The sequence below is a fragment of the Molothrus aeneus genome, chromosome 1, assembly GCF_037042795.1.
Source record: "Molothrus aeneus isolate 106 chromosome 1, BPBGC_Maene_1.0, whole genome shotgun sequence".
NCBI classification, from domain to species: Eukaryota; Metazoa; Chordata; class Aves; order Passeriformes; family Icteridae; genus Molothrus; species Molothrus aeneus.
In genome coordinates, this window is record NC_089646.1 from 59,250,945 (window position 1) to 59,266,392 (window position 15,448).

General features: G+C 38.4%; 1 protein-coding gene across 2 annotated transcripts in view; it reads right to left on the bottom strand.

Moving 5' to 3' along the window:
• CTDP1 (CTD phosphatase subunit 1) overlaps positions 1 to 15,448 on the bottom strand; it is a 101,008-nt gene that overhangs the window by 42,054 nt on the left and 43,506 nt on the right. For both annotated transcript variants that reach the window (XM_066557841.1, XM_066557833.1), the window contains one exon: positions 12,682 to 12,847. In XM_066557841.1, coding sequence (XP_066413938.1) covers positions 12,682 to 12,847 — 166 coding nt within the window. The remainder of the gene's footprint in view (positions 1 to 12,681; positions 12,848 to 15,448) is intronic.

Sequence of the window (15,448 nt, forward strand, 5' to 3'; positions counted from 1 at the left end):
AATATTCTCTCTTAGCACACTGTTGGGTTTCACCATCCCAAGGTTAACTGAAAGCATACCTTTTGCTTAGAGAGACTGAATATTCATCACTACATACATATTTCAGAGAAAAATAAGGGGTTTTTTGTTTTCAGAGGTTGAACTCTTACTTCTTTTTCAACAGGATATAAAGCTTTTCAGAAGTCACAGTCTAAATGAAATTGAAAACATTATGGTGAGAACAAAAGACAGACAAAAAACTGCTTTCATTTACCTGCATGCACAAGCTTTCTGCAGTTATCACAGCTACAAAGGTACTCAAACTATCAATTTGTAGAGCAACTGGGATGCAGTAGGACTTGCTAGCTCAAAACCACTGCTATAAAAGCACTGATATGCTGTATTCAGTACAGATTTATTCACACATACTATGAACAAATCCACCCCTAAGATGGGTAAGCCAGCTTGGATCTGCCTTGACTTGCTAATTTTAACTTAGCATTGGCAGACATCAGCTGGCTTCATGAAGCATTATTTGTCAGTGAACTTCCCTCTTCAATAAGCCTGATTAGCTCGCTTTTATTATTACAAGAACCAAGAGATAGTTATCAATGTGCTCAAGCTAACAAAACCACCTCAAATAATAAGCAATGGAGAAAATCATGGTTTTATGAGAAATTTAAGGATGACAGTGAAGACAGCAGTTTTGAACCAGTTTCTACTGAACTGGGCAATTAGACTGCTTGACTCTGTACAGACAAGCTTTTAAGTGAAGTAGTGCTGAAATATGAGCATTTTAGATGTGGAAGCATCCTGCATAGCAAGCCTACTCAATAGCAAGAATAAGGCATGGAGTAAGTTAAGGAAAAAAGAAAAGAAGCAATCTATAATGCAGTGAAAGATAAGCCCAGCAGCTGAAGAGTGGTCTGTTTCTACAACAAGCTCAATATTAAGGTGATTGAATACCATGCAGGTTTTGATATGATCTCTGTATCATGGTATGATAGTTATATCCAGTCCTCAATACCTCTGGGATGAAGCAAGTTTGATGTTGGAGCATTGAAATATCTGGGATAGGCAGCTGTCTGTGTTCATATCTGAGAAAGCAGTATCATCATATTTACTACAGGGAGTGACAGGCAATATTGTCCAGAGCTGACTGTGACCCATGGCGATTAGAAAGTGCAAGCTCATATACAAACCCTATAACAACACAGTAACAATGGTGTTCTCTCAAGATCTCAAATTAATGCCACTGCTGTAGACATGAAAAACTTACTGCAGCACAGCCATTCAGGTAATTATTTGTTTCACAACTCATTCCTGCAGAGAATTTTGTACATCAGTAGGGGGCTCTAGTTTTGTAGCTTTTCCTAACCTCTGTTAAAGTTGTACATGGAATGGAAATAGTAGTCCTGACACAGGAGCTAGAACACTTGGAGCTGAAGGACTATCACATAGAGTAGCTGTATTCAGTGTGCCTCAAGCTGGCACCTAAAAGAACTACCAAAGCAGAGATGTTTTCCCTTGAAAATGTCTCTGAAGAAGCAACTGCAATTATGCATAAGTTAAATTTAGCAGTAAGTCACCTTATGATAACTGATCAAGATCAGGTGATCAAAAGGTAATGGTACAAACTGAACTGTCTTTCAATGCTGTATGTAGAACTAACCCTGCCTTTGTGCTACCAAAATGGACTTGCATTTCTATCACCTCAGAATTTCAACCACAAATTAAGTTTGCTAGCAGACTAGCATTATGCAAATGTTTGCAAAGATTCTTCACAGCATTTAACATACATTATGCTATACTGCATATCTGTATTTCTTTCTTTGTTGAAATACAAGTAGCAGAAGATCTTGATAAAACAAAAAAAAATTAGTTATGAAAAAAACAGTTCAGACTTAGACTGGGACTTGAGCAGACACCTTTAAATATCCCTCATGGAGAGTAACAGCTCAAATTTAAATGTAAAAACATGTTAGACTCATAATGAGGCTCAATCAGGCCTTCTATGCAGCTGCTCAGAATTATGTGAGGGATCAGCTTGCAAATTGTTTAACATGGCTCATGCATCTCATTTTTAACTGTTGCCAATTAGTGTTGACAGCCTAGCTGCATTTCACTTAGCATATGGAGGTAGACGTATATGTTAAAATAAGGTTACTGAACTCTATTTAAAGAGGTTTTGCCCCATTTTGTTGAGTAAACAAATAGCTGAAAAAGGCTTTCAGCTTCTCCTTACTAAGGCCAGGCTACAGGTAGTACTCTGTACTACCAGAGTTGGTTGAAAAACTTTCACAGAATGTATGGAAAAGCCTTCTTCCCTATAGAATAAACCAACACCTTGTATATACATTCTAGAGGTGGAAGCTTTATAGAACTACTTTCCATTTCATATGGAGCAACATTAGAATAACATATCTGCTATAAAATCAGGCATAGTTTAAAAGCCAGAAGTCATTAATATCTGCAGTATCACAGAGCTCAAGATTTATCCTTATTTGCCTAATAATTTTTACTTTATGCTTAACAGAATGATAGCAACATGGAAAAAGAAGCATCTCTCCTAAAAACTGAAGCTTACAATGAAACAATGTTGTGAACACCTTTGGGAGAATGGCAGAGGATCTGAATCAACTGTTGATTGAATCAGCAAAGTATGAAGACTATGTAAAATGGCAGAAGCATCTTTGCTGGGAAGTAAATCAGACCAATCTTGGGCTAACTAAGTTTTGCCTGGATTTCCCTGTTTTTCTATTGACAATCCATCAATCTGATTACTTTGAGATTAATCAGATTCCTCAAGAAGAAGCTAGTGCTGAAGCAAGCATGGCTACTTCTTTAGTTGATGTCCACTTGGTGCAACCCATTACTAATATCTACTGTAGCACAAATATTTGTACTTAGCTTATGAATAAAGTAGGCATAATAGAAGTGAAGTCTCAATAAAAAAGAGGGAATGGCCTGAAGTCATGTCAGGGGAGGTTTGGGTTGGATATCAGAGAAGGATTCTTTACCCCAAAGGGAAGTTGGGCACTGTAACAGTCTCTCCAGGGAAGTGGTCAGAGCATCAAGCTTCATAGAGTTCAAGGAGTGTTTGGACAACACTCTTGAGTACATGGTGTGACACTTGGGGATGGTGCTGTGCAGGGCCAGGAGCTGGACTTGATGATCCTTGTGGGTCCTTTCCCACTCAGCTTATTCTGTGATACGTTTTCTTTTATTTTCCCCATAACAGCCTGACCAGCCAAGAACTTGATTGATCATGTTCACTTTGCTCAAAAGTCTTACATCATATTTTAATTAACAACTTCTCATAACTGCCATTAAACTAATTCTTACATATATAGGTAGTCTCCATTTTTATCTACAAAATGCAGATATTTATACCGTGTGTCATCTGAATGCCAAAAAGTTACAGAATATTTCCCATATTTCCTCATGACACACAAAATCAAAAAAATCAAAAAAATAAAAATAAGACATCCAAGTACATAAAAAAACCTGTCTTTAAATAGTATTTTCTAAGCAACCTGTGCAGAAAAACAGAAGTGATCCACAATTGATTGCCTACTTGAGATAATATCAACTTTGATAAAAATCCTTTTCCTATTTTGGTAATGAGTTGTCTCCTTGTAAAACATGGTATTAAATAAAAAAGCCTCTTTCCAAACACTTCTAAAAAGTGCTAAGCAAGCTTGAACCATGATGCCCTCTTAAAACTAGCAGCCAATCAGCTCTATGCAATTAGTGCATAAACTAATGGTCTGTAGAGAAATATCAGACTGAAAAAATAGGCAAACGTATGTTTCACATTTTGATAATCCATTTGAATCTCACTAGCCTTATCTACACTACATATATTTTAGTGTTCTTTCTGTTAGGTGAATAACAATTAGAGTGTCAACGTTTCTGGTCAGGATGATTTACAATTTAAGCATGACCAATACCAATTTTCTAAAAAAAAAATTGTCTTCTGAAACTAGAAAACAAAAGAAGAAAGCATAGCTGCTTTTCAGAGTAGTTTCCATTTTCTGGTAGGAAACTAATTCTTCAAAGTGAAAAAAAGGCAGAAACAAACTACTGATGGCCAGCTTCTTTTAAGTGCTCATCATCTTTCTCTCCAATGCCCTGTACCGGTATCTTAACTCTATCCTGCTGATTCTCACTGTCAAACTATTAAAAATAGTATTGGAAAACTTTACTCGGTTTTCTCTACTAATTAGATGAGATATGGGTGAAATAATTGCTTTAACATTAATGCTTAATTACTTCTGTATTATTTAACCATATTAGAGAACAGTGAATGTCAAAATTGTAAAACAGGGCAGCAGTAAATATACTTTCCTTCTTATACAACTGCTTTAAGATATGTTCTTTAAAAAAACACATCATATTTCTTGGTGCATCAGCCAGCCATCATTTGTTCATGAAGACAAACCAGCAACCTGATTCCTAGCATTGCACCCTCACCATTTCCCTCCAGGAAATTCATCTCCCAGTAAACGAAAGCAAGCAGCACATGTAGTCTTGCTTGGTTAAGCCGTTTGGTAATAAGCACTCCACAGAGAAAGCAAAAATCTGTTGAGAGCATGGTGGCCAGCGGGGATGTGAGAGTCCGCATGTGAAGGAAGGTGACAATAGGGCTGTCAGTACGGAAACGACAGGAGGAAGCACTAATGGACTGAGACCAGCCAATCTGAGTCTCCTCAGGTCTGCTTGTATCAGAAGTTAGCAAATCCTTTTCACAACAGTCTCTTACCGTCTTGATGAAGAGCAGCACATTTACTTTCTCAAATAGTTTTTAATTGTTTTTACAAGTCCAGTTAGAGTGAAAGCTGCCTGACAACTGCAAAGCAAGACCTCATCACTTCCAAGGGCCAAGGGACTTGGATGACAATCACTAACAACATCAGGCGTACACACAGGCTTATTCTTTTTCCTTCAAAAAAAGGTACAATTTATAAGAAGCTAACCAAATTTAGCATCTGTACAATTTATGACATAGTACATGCTAAGGTGTCAACAAGAAAATCTGTATGAGAAACGTAGCTGTGGAAATTCAAAGAACCATTAATGTGGAAGGTAATTGTCCAAGGGAGCCTAGGTAGCTATTATTTGCTCTAGAGACCACATCCTCCACATCAAATTAGTACTTTTTAATTAACCAAGAGGCTAACCACTTACTGAGATAACAGTTTTCAACACTTTGAAGGAGAAAAACACTCCCTCCTAATTCACTGCATGGTACAGTCACTAATGTGAAATAAAAAACAGAAATTAAGGGATAAATTTGCTTAGATAAAAGCAGAATGCAGAGTGACAAAATATAAGAGCATAAGTGGCCTTATGTAAGAGCAGAATGTTGCAATTTCAGTCTTTGTATATGACCTATAAATTACAGTTCAGTTAAAGGAAAAGAAGGCACAGAATACGTCCCAAATCAACAGAACAACGTTAATGCAAAAGTAGTTCATTAGGCAATTCCCACTCAAGAAAGATCTTTATACTTAAATGCACTCGTGCACAGAACATACCTTTGCAATGTGGTCACTTTGCAGCTGCTGACCACATGTCCCAACCAGATGGCAGGAATCTCTGCAGCTCCACTAACTGAAGTGAGAGATGGGAAAGCTAGAGGTCGGACTGGTATCAGATTCACTCCCTCTCTTCCCCTGTCCCAAGTCCCAAACTGAGAGGAATTTAAACCAGGAAAATATTCAACCTTAGATGGCAGAGATGATGACACTTGACAAGACACAGATGCTACTCTCAAACATCATGACCAAACCACAGCAACAAACACAAAAGCCTAAGCATCATACAGCTAGTAAACGAAGTGTGCACAGCTGTTCCAGGACCTTAGTAATCCTGGGCTATCCTGGATGGGAAGGTACTGCAAAACAAACAGAAATCTTTCTGCCTTACTGAACTTGTTTAATCTTACTGCCTTACTGGAAATCCCTTTTCAACATCCTTCCCACTGGTGAAACCCCTACTGGCATCTCTTGAGGACTGGTCCTGAAAGTACTGATACATATAAGGACCTATGGCTGTCTGCCTTCTACTGTTACCATGGTTGTAGCAGCAGTTGAGATATGAGCAACTGAGAGCAGGATCTTGAGCTCAGCTCAGGCTAATTTCTTTTTTCTTTATCACTGACATTTTATAAATGGAGCATCTTAGATTCTTGCTATGTATTTCTACTATTTACATGGACTAGTGAATTAGAAAGGACCTGAAAAATAACATAAAGGGGACTGTACTGACAGCCATTGCTCTAGAAGGAACAGATGAGAATAATTTGTAGCCAAAAGGAAGAGAGGAATGAAAACTCTTGACCTTGCTTATTTATTTCATGGTCAAGTCATTTATCATAGACAAGAACGTCAACATAATTATGAAAAGGACATTTATTAAAAAAGGGAAAATCTTTAAGACTATATAAAGCTGACTCAATTTTTAAAAGAAGCTAGCATGATGCACGAGGCTAAATGTCTCTGTTTCTCTGCGAGCCTCTCAGGAGCCCTGGGCCAGTCCCGAGTCGGCAGACACCGGGGGGAGCAGCCCCGACACGGCCGACAGCGGGGAGACACTCTCTGTGTGTGCCCCGAGGGTGCTGAGGGCACCTGGGCTGGCAGGGAGACACTCTCTGTGCCCCGAGGGTGCTGAGGGCACCTGGGCTGGCAGGGAGACACTCTCTGTGCCCCGAGGGTACTGAGGGCACCTGGGCTGGTCGCCTTTGCACACAAGAGACACCAGAGACATCGGTAGAAGAGAAAGGGCCGACTCTTAGCAGGGGTCAATCCAAGGTTTTATTAGGATCCCAAAGGAGCTCCTGCACCTCAGGGGGCCTCCTGCCGAGACCCCGGGAGATGTGCCAAGGTCACATTTAAAGGGAAGTGGAAACCAAAAGTAGATAACATTTTACCAACCAATGAGTGACCCTAAGGGATGGGTACTGGGGGATAGACATATAGGAAAGCTTATGGGGCAAGGCTTGGGGGGCTGACTCCCAGCCTCTGGCTAATCACTCGACGACTTCGACAGAAACTTCTGGATGGAGGGATGGGATGCTGAGTGATTGACAGAGAGCCAGGGTGGGGGTTTGGGGATGATCTCATCCCGGGAAAGGGATAACACAGGTAAAGGGAGGGGAGTACAGTCTGGGATAAACCATTTGGGAAAAATATGGGAATACAAAACAAAACCACTTCAAAGTATTACAAAATATAAAAACGCACTACAACAGCTAAAAATCACCTTTTGTGTCTGTAACAAATAATCATGAACAAAGAATGCATTTTACAGAAAAGCAGAGTCTACGTCCATCAGGAAGCAACAGTATGTAAAAACAAACAGCTTATTTATAATATACAGGACACAACACAGTTAGGATTAGATCAACTTCACTAAAGTAACTGTGCATGATGCTATCCCAGTCGTAAGGTTCTCTCCAAACATTACTTAGGAATACAAATTTAGAAGAAGAAAGTGATCTCTAATAAAAAGCAATCAGTTCTGAAGAAATAGGCTCACAAGATGATCCCTGAGTAACCTCTGGGAATGAGAGCTACATGGCATCCTGTACAGAAACAATCAGTTATGAAAGGAAAGACACGTGTACGTCTTCACACGGTTTGCAAGTCATTCCCTTTCTTTGTGCAACTTGCTATAGCTAATAGATCTTATCTCTGGAAACAAATAAAGAGTCACGAGAAGCCTGGATTCCACTTTCATGTTTTTTCTCAGTAAACTACAGCAGATCCACACAACGTTATAGTGACTGGTAGGTCAGGAGCTTCCACCTATCCCTGGCAAAAGATGACAATGCCACACCATCCTACCCCAAGCAAGTAACAAAGGTTCCTGCAGGTGAGCAAGTCCATTCCTGCTCAAATGGGGAAAAAGAAGAGCTGAAGACAGCCCAGTTTCTTCTCCCTACAGAACAGGCTTCTGCTACAGAACACTGAAAGCAGAGGTAGATAACTTCCCTGTCAAGTGACAGAATTGGTCCTGACAAAACAAAAGTCATCCTGGAACAGCTATTAGGAACAAGAGGCTTCTAGTTAGTTATTGACTGCATTTAATTGATTGGAATTTGTAAGAGCCTAAAAGAGAGATGTGGGACTCCAGGCGCTCTTCAAAATGCAGTTTATTCCATCCAAGACGTTACAGCAGTCCAGGGTCGTGGGCGTCAGCTCCAGCTGCAGGCAGGCCTGGAGACCCTTTGGTTTTGTAACCTTTTGGTTACAACTGTAACCTCTTAGTTACAATGCATTATATACTTTTCTTTGCTGAGCATCTTAATACAGTAGAACCAATCTATACCTTAACTTTTATCTATAGCCTATCATAACTACTATAATTACCATAATACCATTCATGTTACTATTCTCCAGTCACTAAAAGTTAGTACATTACAGTTTAAGCTAGAAGGTATTATGCAGTTTTCTTGCAGTGGAAAATTCTGAGATCTTTTTTCTTCTTGCAACTTTGCTGACTTGTTTGCCTGGGCTATCTTTCTGCTTGGTAAAAACATCTTGTTTGAGGTGGGTTTATCCTTTGCTCTAAGTCATAAAAACCCCTTCTAACTGACATACCCTTTTTGCTTCCTTGGTTATCTAGTAAAACTGGCTCAGCAATTCTTTTCTTCTATATCAAAACTTGCTTCCATCTCTATTCCTTCATCAGACTCTACATTAAAAAAATCTTTCTGCCAAACATACATGTGAGACTTTCTTGTCAAACTTTCATCCTTCCCGACAGGAAGCCATTTCTTTAAAGATTTTTCTTTGGTGAAGATTACAGCATAATAGATACAATTCTATATAAATAGCATTTTTATGGAATGACCTTTTGCAGGTTATGTAGGAGGTAGCCAGTTATTTAGAAGTCAAAAATTATCCAATCTTGTAAAAGTGACTATAAACAAGCTAATTTGGCAGCATTTAATTCTGCTGCCTTTACCCTTCCATAACAGAGACAAACAGCAGCAATCTGTTGGAAAGCACCTCTGTCAGGCTAGTACAGAAAAAAGGGAAAACATTCTCTTGACTGTCAGGCAGCAGCACCAGGAGACTGCACATTTCCCAAGTAGGGATACATTCCTTATGCACTTACTCCGATTTGGCAATTGCCCTTTGAATGGCAATTCTATTACACTGAACACTTTTGTGCTTCCATTTTTCTAAAATTCTAACGGTCCTTCATGTCAGAGGGAAAGGAAGCTACCATTGGAGCCAATCTCCCAGATATTTGGCACTGAAAAAGATACAAAAGGCTAAGTGACCATAAACTGCAAAGCAATAGTGGAATGCTATTCATCTCCTTTGATTTACTTGGTATGCATAGCACAACTACAACTGGAAAAATAGGAGAAGATTAAAAAATCTACATAAGATCAAATTTTAAGAGATGCTTATCCACAGTAGTTCTTCCCAATTGAACAGTAGAAGCTTTTTTACTAAGAAAAGCTTTTTTACTAGGGAAAGTGACAAACACACTTTCAAATAGGTTAAGGAAGGAAAGGGATTTGGGAATATATCATAATTTCTCTTTATCAGCTTCCATTTTGATACTTCCAACAAAACTCTCCCACATATAAACTACCTGGGGCTGTGTGGTCTTTCACAGATTTTTGCAGAGAAAAAGCAAGATTTTCTTTACATGTTAACTGCAAAGGAGTTATTTATTGCTAGTTATACCCATAGAAAAACAGTATATATGAATGCCTGCATTTCTGATTTAATTTCAAAAAATCCCAGTCCCTAAAGCTAAAAGACTCCTTTTGATCTTATCTGAATTTATGAGGAAATTCAGTAAAAATACTGAGGATGCAGTTTTAAAGCTTTAAATGCAGCTCTGCCTTCACTCTTATTCCCAGCTCTTCCCATCTTCTGCCTGCTCCTGGCACTAGCACTCCTGCAGCAGCAACAGCAGGTTATTTCTGGAAGCTGGAAATGATGAAGATTAATCTGGAAATGGTCTTCTTTGTCCCAACCAGCTGCCTGAGCTGGCTTGCCATAGGGTCCCATGATTACCAACAGTGGCTAAGGGCAGAGACACTGCAGTTGAGCCTGGAGTGGCTTCCTCTGCAGCAAAGTCCTACTGGAACTTGCTTTCCCTCTCCTTCGACCATATACTCCTAACCCAAACAGCCTCAGCATGAGCATCTGAGAAGTGGAGCAAGAAATCACTGCTGTGACTGGAACAGACTCCCTCACTCTGCCCAGGTAGTCTGCAGTCAGCTGCAGTTCTTGTGGCTGCCATAGCCACTTGAATGCATACAAATGAAGCAAAGGCATTTCTCTGGCAAAAGCAGAAATTTCACATCTCTTAGTGACAATCTGATTCCAGAAAGGTTCTTACCTTTTAACATTTTGATAAAGAATGAGGTGGCGGCAAACAACTTTCTCTGGAAGTTAAAGTAGTCACAGTGTGACCAAAGTGAACTGGGTCCCCACTAGGAAGGCTTATTGAACTTATTTTCACTTTATTTGATACTGCTCCTGATAGCAGACTCCACTGTGTACACTCCACTAAACTTTTATATTTTATAGACTTTGTTACTACACGTCATCTGTTTCCTAAGTGTGCTCCTACACAATGCCATAAAATCCTGCTTAATTACTTGTGTTACATTTCTATGTGAACGCAACACCTTTACTAAGGTGATGCTAGCAGTCCCAAGTTTTCCTTGCCTTTTATAGTCAGACTCCAGGAGACAATGATCTGCTGTCACTACCATGTACAGTTAAACCTCCCCGATACATGTTCTGCGTGCTCTCTTCCTCCATGTGTCAGTGCTAATATTTGATCCTTGACAAAATCCTTGACAAAAACTGGGAAGCTAAAATACCAGAAAAATCCCACCCTGCTTCTGCACCAAACAAACCCCAAACATACCTACCCCACCGGTTCAGCTGCCCAAGGAACAGAGACTTGGCGCAAGGGAAAACTTTTGGCAGCAACTTTTACCTCAAATCAGACTCCTGGAACCAAAGCTAATCCAACTATGAAAAAAAGAGTCACTGGAATTTGGCCTTCATTTTTTCTGAAGTTCGTGTAGTCTAGTTTCCAAGCACAATATGCTGCTTAAGCAAAAGCATAATTTAAGAACAAATCATTGTAATTTAAGATGTTTATAGTTGTAGGAGAAGTAGAAAAACTTTAATTTCCTTAGTCATAAATGTAGCAGCAGAGAGCAATCAATCACAAAACCAATGGTGGCAAAAGATTCAGACTTTTTATAAGGTTCCTAAATAGTATCTTTAAAAACAGAACAATAAATACTTTATGCAGTGAGTCTGAAAAACACACACACTTCCTTTTGACTCAGTGGACACACTGCATCACTAATTCATTAATATTTTCCAAAAGCCACATAATTAGAAAAAAATGTTAGTACATAAAATCATAAAGGTGACCCATAATATCAATTGTCTTTAAATATTACTGACAGTACAGATGGAAGGCAAAGATGGATTCAGGGACAGGTATCATGACAAGGAGAAATACTGTTTCTGGGAAAGTCTGAGATAAAATGGGCAAAATACTTCAGAACAAAAAGCAACAGAAATCAAAAGTTGTCAATTCCAAAGCAAAGTTTACCAGGTAAAGTTAAAAGCCTGAAGTCAACTGAAATTCAAAGGAGATCATCACAGCAGTTGAAAGTTATGGGACATTTCCCCAGAATACCAGCTTAAAGTTCTTCCAACAGTGCATCTCGAATTTACCCTGTACTGTATATATAAAGTCTCTTTCTTTTGTTGGTGAAATATGCAGTTCCCTTCTCAAACTTTTATTAAATTTTCTGAAGATAGCTCAAAGCCTTTTATAGCTAGAACCTTGGAATGAACTTACTGCAAGAACATGGCAAGTTATATGCTCCTGTCCCCACCCCAATAAACTATCTAAGCCTGAAGATTAATTCAAGCTCTAGGGTCACTAGATTTTATACTAAAGTCACACAGAGGATAAATTCATGCAAACATGGTGCACAGTGATAGGTAATTTTTCTTCTATGTATCAACAGACACATAGATATATCTTATGTAAGATGGTTGCTCATTTGAAAAAAGTGCATAGAATGTTAAGTGAAAATTGAGCACCTAGAGGCTCACAAAGCTCACAATGAATTTCAAGTAATGTTCTTTAGTATGAAAGACATGCAGCTCACTCTGCAACAGAAAGCTCCCTTCACGCGCAAAACAATTACAGCTATGACTTAACAACACTAAAATTACATGTCTGTAGATAACAAGGCCCCATGCTCTCATTTGTCTCCCTAATCTTCCATACAGTCTGTGCGTTTTACATCTGCAGACCCCTCTTCTCCCATCCCACCACTGATTTTTGTCCACATTAATTTGAGATTTACTGTAAAAACAAAGTAAAGCAAAACAACTCTAAAGTGACACATGGCAAAGCTGTCCAGAGCAAATTCAATAACATGTTTAATGTGAAGAAGCTATTCTTAAATGAAGTTCTACTTTAAAGGTCTACTAACACACCACAGTATCCTGTTCTGCTTTGCAGAACATAACTACATTTTAGCCTGAGCCATACTTTTGTCTGCTGTGGCTTTTACTTGAAGTTACTGTAGTGACATACAAGGTCAGTTCACATACATGCATTATTTAATGAAAGTTAGAACTTATGTCATGTTAAAAATTTGTCAGAATTAGTTAAGCTCACCTCTTTATCCATACTCTCTAAATCCTCTTTACATAGCGTGTACAGGGGCATTGTTTCAGACATACTTGGCTGGCGTTTCCTCTTAGATGGACCAGGCTGTTCTTCATTTTCACTTGCTGGTAGGTCATCTTCTTCGAACATCTGCTGTTGATGTGGCTGAACAACTCTAAAAAAATTGAGGGGTATCACATAAGATAGATTTACTTGGTTCAGAGCTACAAATAAAATCCTATAAACAATTTTTGACTGCTATGTATCCACAATTTCACTTAATAAAGCTCTGCATTCATCAACAGGTCAGTCAAGTCTCCTGATAAATTTCAGTCTGACGGCTAAAGCTTTCACTTTACCTTTGAGAAGGTACTCACTGTCTTGCCTTCGCATTTTTCCTTTACATAACCACCAAACCTTCCTTGTTGCCAAGGGTTCCAGTAGTTGCAGATGCATTGCCCTTAAAATACATGAATATTTCTGCACAAGTGGAGTTTCTCCACCACTTGACAAATTTATTATTACAAAAGCAATGCTGACATTCTAATGCATTTTTCCTGATCTATGCTAGGCTTTTAAATTTGAGTGTCTAAGTATACCCTTCTATTTCTCAACCTTACAGACAAGAGTTCTGCATGTAGAAAGCACTTCTGCAGTGTCAGTCTTCAGACATTTCCCACATGCTAAGCCTGGATAAGATGCAAAACAGCCAATATTTCTTTTTGGCTAGTGTATTGAAATATGGTAGCTTTTTCTTTTAGTCTGTATTTTATTACATTGTTAATTACTGTACTTAATTCAAACAAAAAGGAATATCAAAATCTTCATTAAGATGGATAAAATAATCATATCTTCATGGGAATTGCTTTATGATAGTAATAACAAGATAGACTACATGTACAACAACAGCAGGAGACTTCTACCTTCCTTGGGTAAATTTTTCTGTGACTATTACTTTAAATGCTAAAGACTTCTAGAAGCTAAAATTTACTATACAATACAGATTAACTTCCAGTACTGGTCTGACATATTAGCCTCCTGGAACAAATTACAGCAGCTCAGCACCACCCAGAATCCAATTCAAAGGTCATATAGCTCATGGGTCACAAGATATTTATGTTACCCATAAGACTGTGTATTTGGAGAATGACTACCAAAAACAAGTATAAAAGCAACTGTATTTGAAATCACAGTTTCAAGATGCAACTACCAGTTGAGAGACCATCAATCTGTTTTTGAGAATGACTGTGACTGAAAAAAAGGTACAGTGTAGTCTCTGCAGACAAGAGTTTTTATGCAGAATGGCTAATTCTCATCAAGCCAGGATTTACAAGAATCAGTTGAAGACCAACAGTCCCCCATAAAAAAAGCCATTATTAACTTACACAAATCCAGTCAACCATAGGTAAGGTCCTACAAAATTATTTCTCCTTTGGTAAACTTGACAACTTCTGAAGAAGGTTATCTAAATGTCAAGGGTTTTTTTTTTCCTCAGTACTTAAATTCCAGAATGTATGAAATCTGGAAACCATACAAAGCTGTCAATTTTGCTCATTTTGACAGCTCATATTTTGGAAATGCACATCTCTCTTCTCAGATGCCATGGACAGGTGCAGGAAATTTTGAAATCTTGTTTTGAATGGGAGGTTGTGAGGGAAAAGACCTGAGCCACTGCCATGCTACCCAGACCTGCACTATCTGTTGCAGAAGACCCCCCAGCAGCACACACAACTCAGCAGCACAGTAGACATGTGTCCCTTTGTAGTCTCTTATTCCTGTACAGTGGAATTTCTTGTGGAGCTTAAACAATTTGGATGCTGCGAAAATGAACTAAGCAAACTGGTTTTTTTTGCTAGAGTTTCTCACTACTGCTACCAGTTTTTGGGTTGTGTGTTTTTTTTCTCCCCTCTACTATGTTTTCTATTTTAAAGATCACTGTTTTCTTTTGCTATTAAATTGCTCTTAGATGGTAATTTTCATAGGTAGATGACAAAGATAATATGGCATTCTACTATATTTTCCAAGAGTTTCTTTTAAAGTATGATTTCTCCTTGCCTTTTTATTATATAACCTAGGCAGAAAAGGTGATGATGCCATTCACATTCTTAGCAAATCAGAGAATGGCCCAAACAAAAGCTACAGGCATCTTACACAACTCTAATAAAAATATGACAAGCTTGACCATTCCAAGAATTGCAGAGAAGTTATATGCAGCATGACAGCCAAGCAGATTTTCTTAGACTAGAAATAAATCTAAATAAATCTAGCATATTTTTAAGAACACATTGTCATATGGTTGATGAGAACTTCTCCTTTTGTATAATAGTATGAGATCATACTTGACTACATTACACACAAATATTAGCTGTAAAATAATTGCATTAATAGCTTCTAAAGGCTTCTCTCGTATGCTTTTTCCAGTATTTTCCCACTGCTACTAGATAAGAAACACTGGGCCCTCTCATGAAAGCATTTCAAAAGCAATGTGAAATAAAGTCTTCTTAAAGGTTTTTAAGACATTTTTATTTTGTCAAAACTATTTTTTTAGGCTTTTACATTTTCAGCTGCCTTTAAGTTGAATAAGAACTAATGACATGAAAACGCAAGAATTTACATTTATTTCTAATTAAATGTAACTAATAAATGCTTTTAAAAAAATAACACCATCTTCAACTCTGCAGAGGTTCATTGGTGCTTGACAGTCTTACATGCACAAGGACATATATGCAGGGTGGGGCCAACATTTGTGGAAGCAACAAGCACCTTCTGTGACACA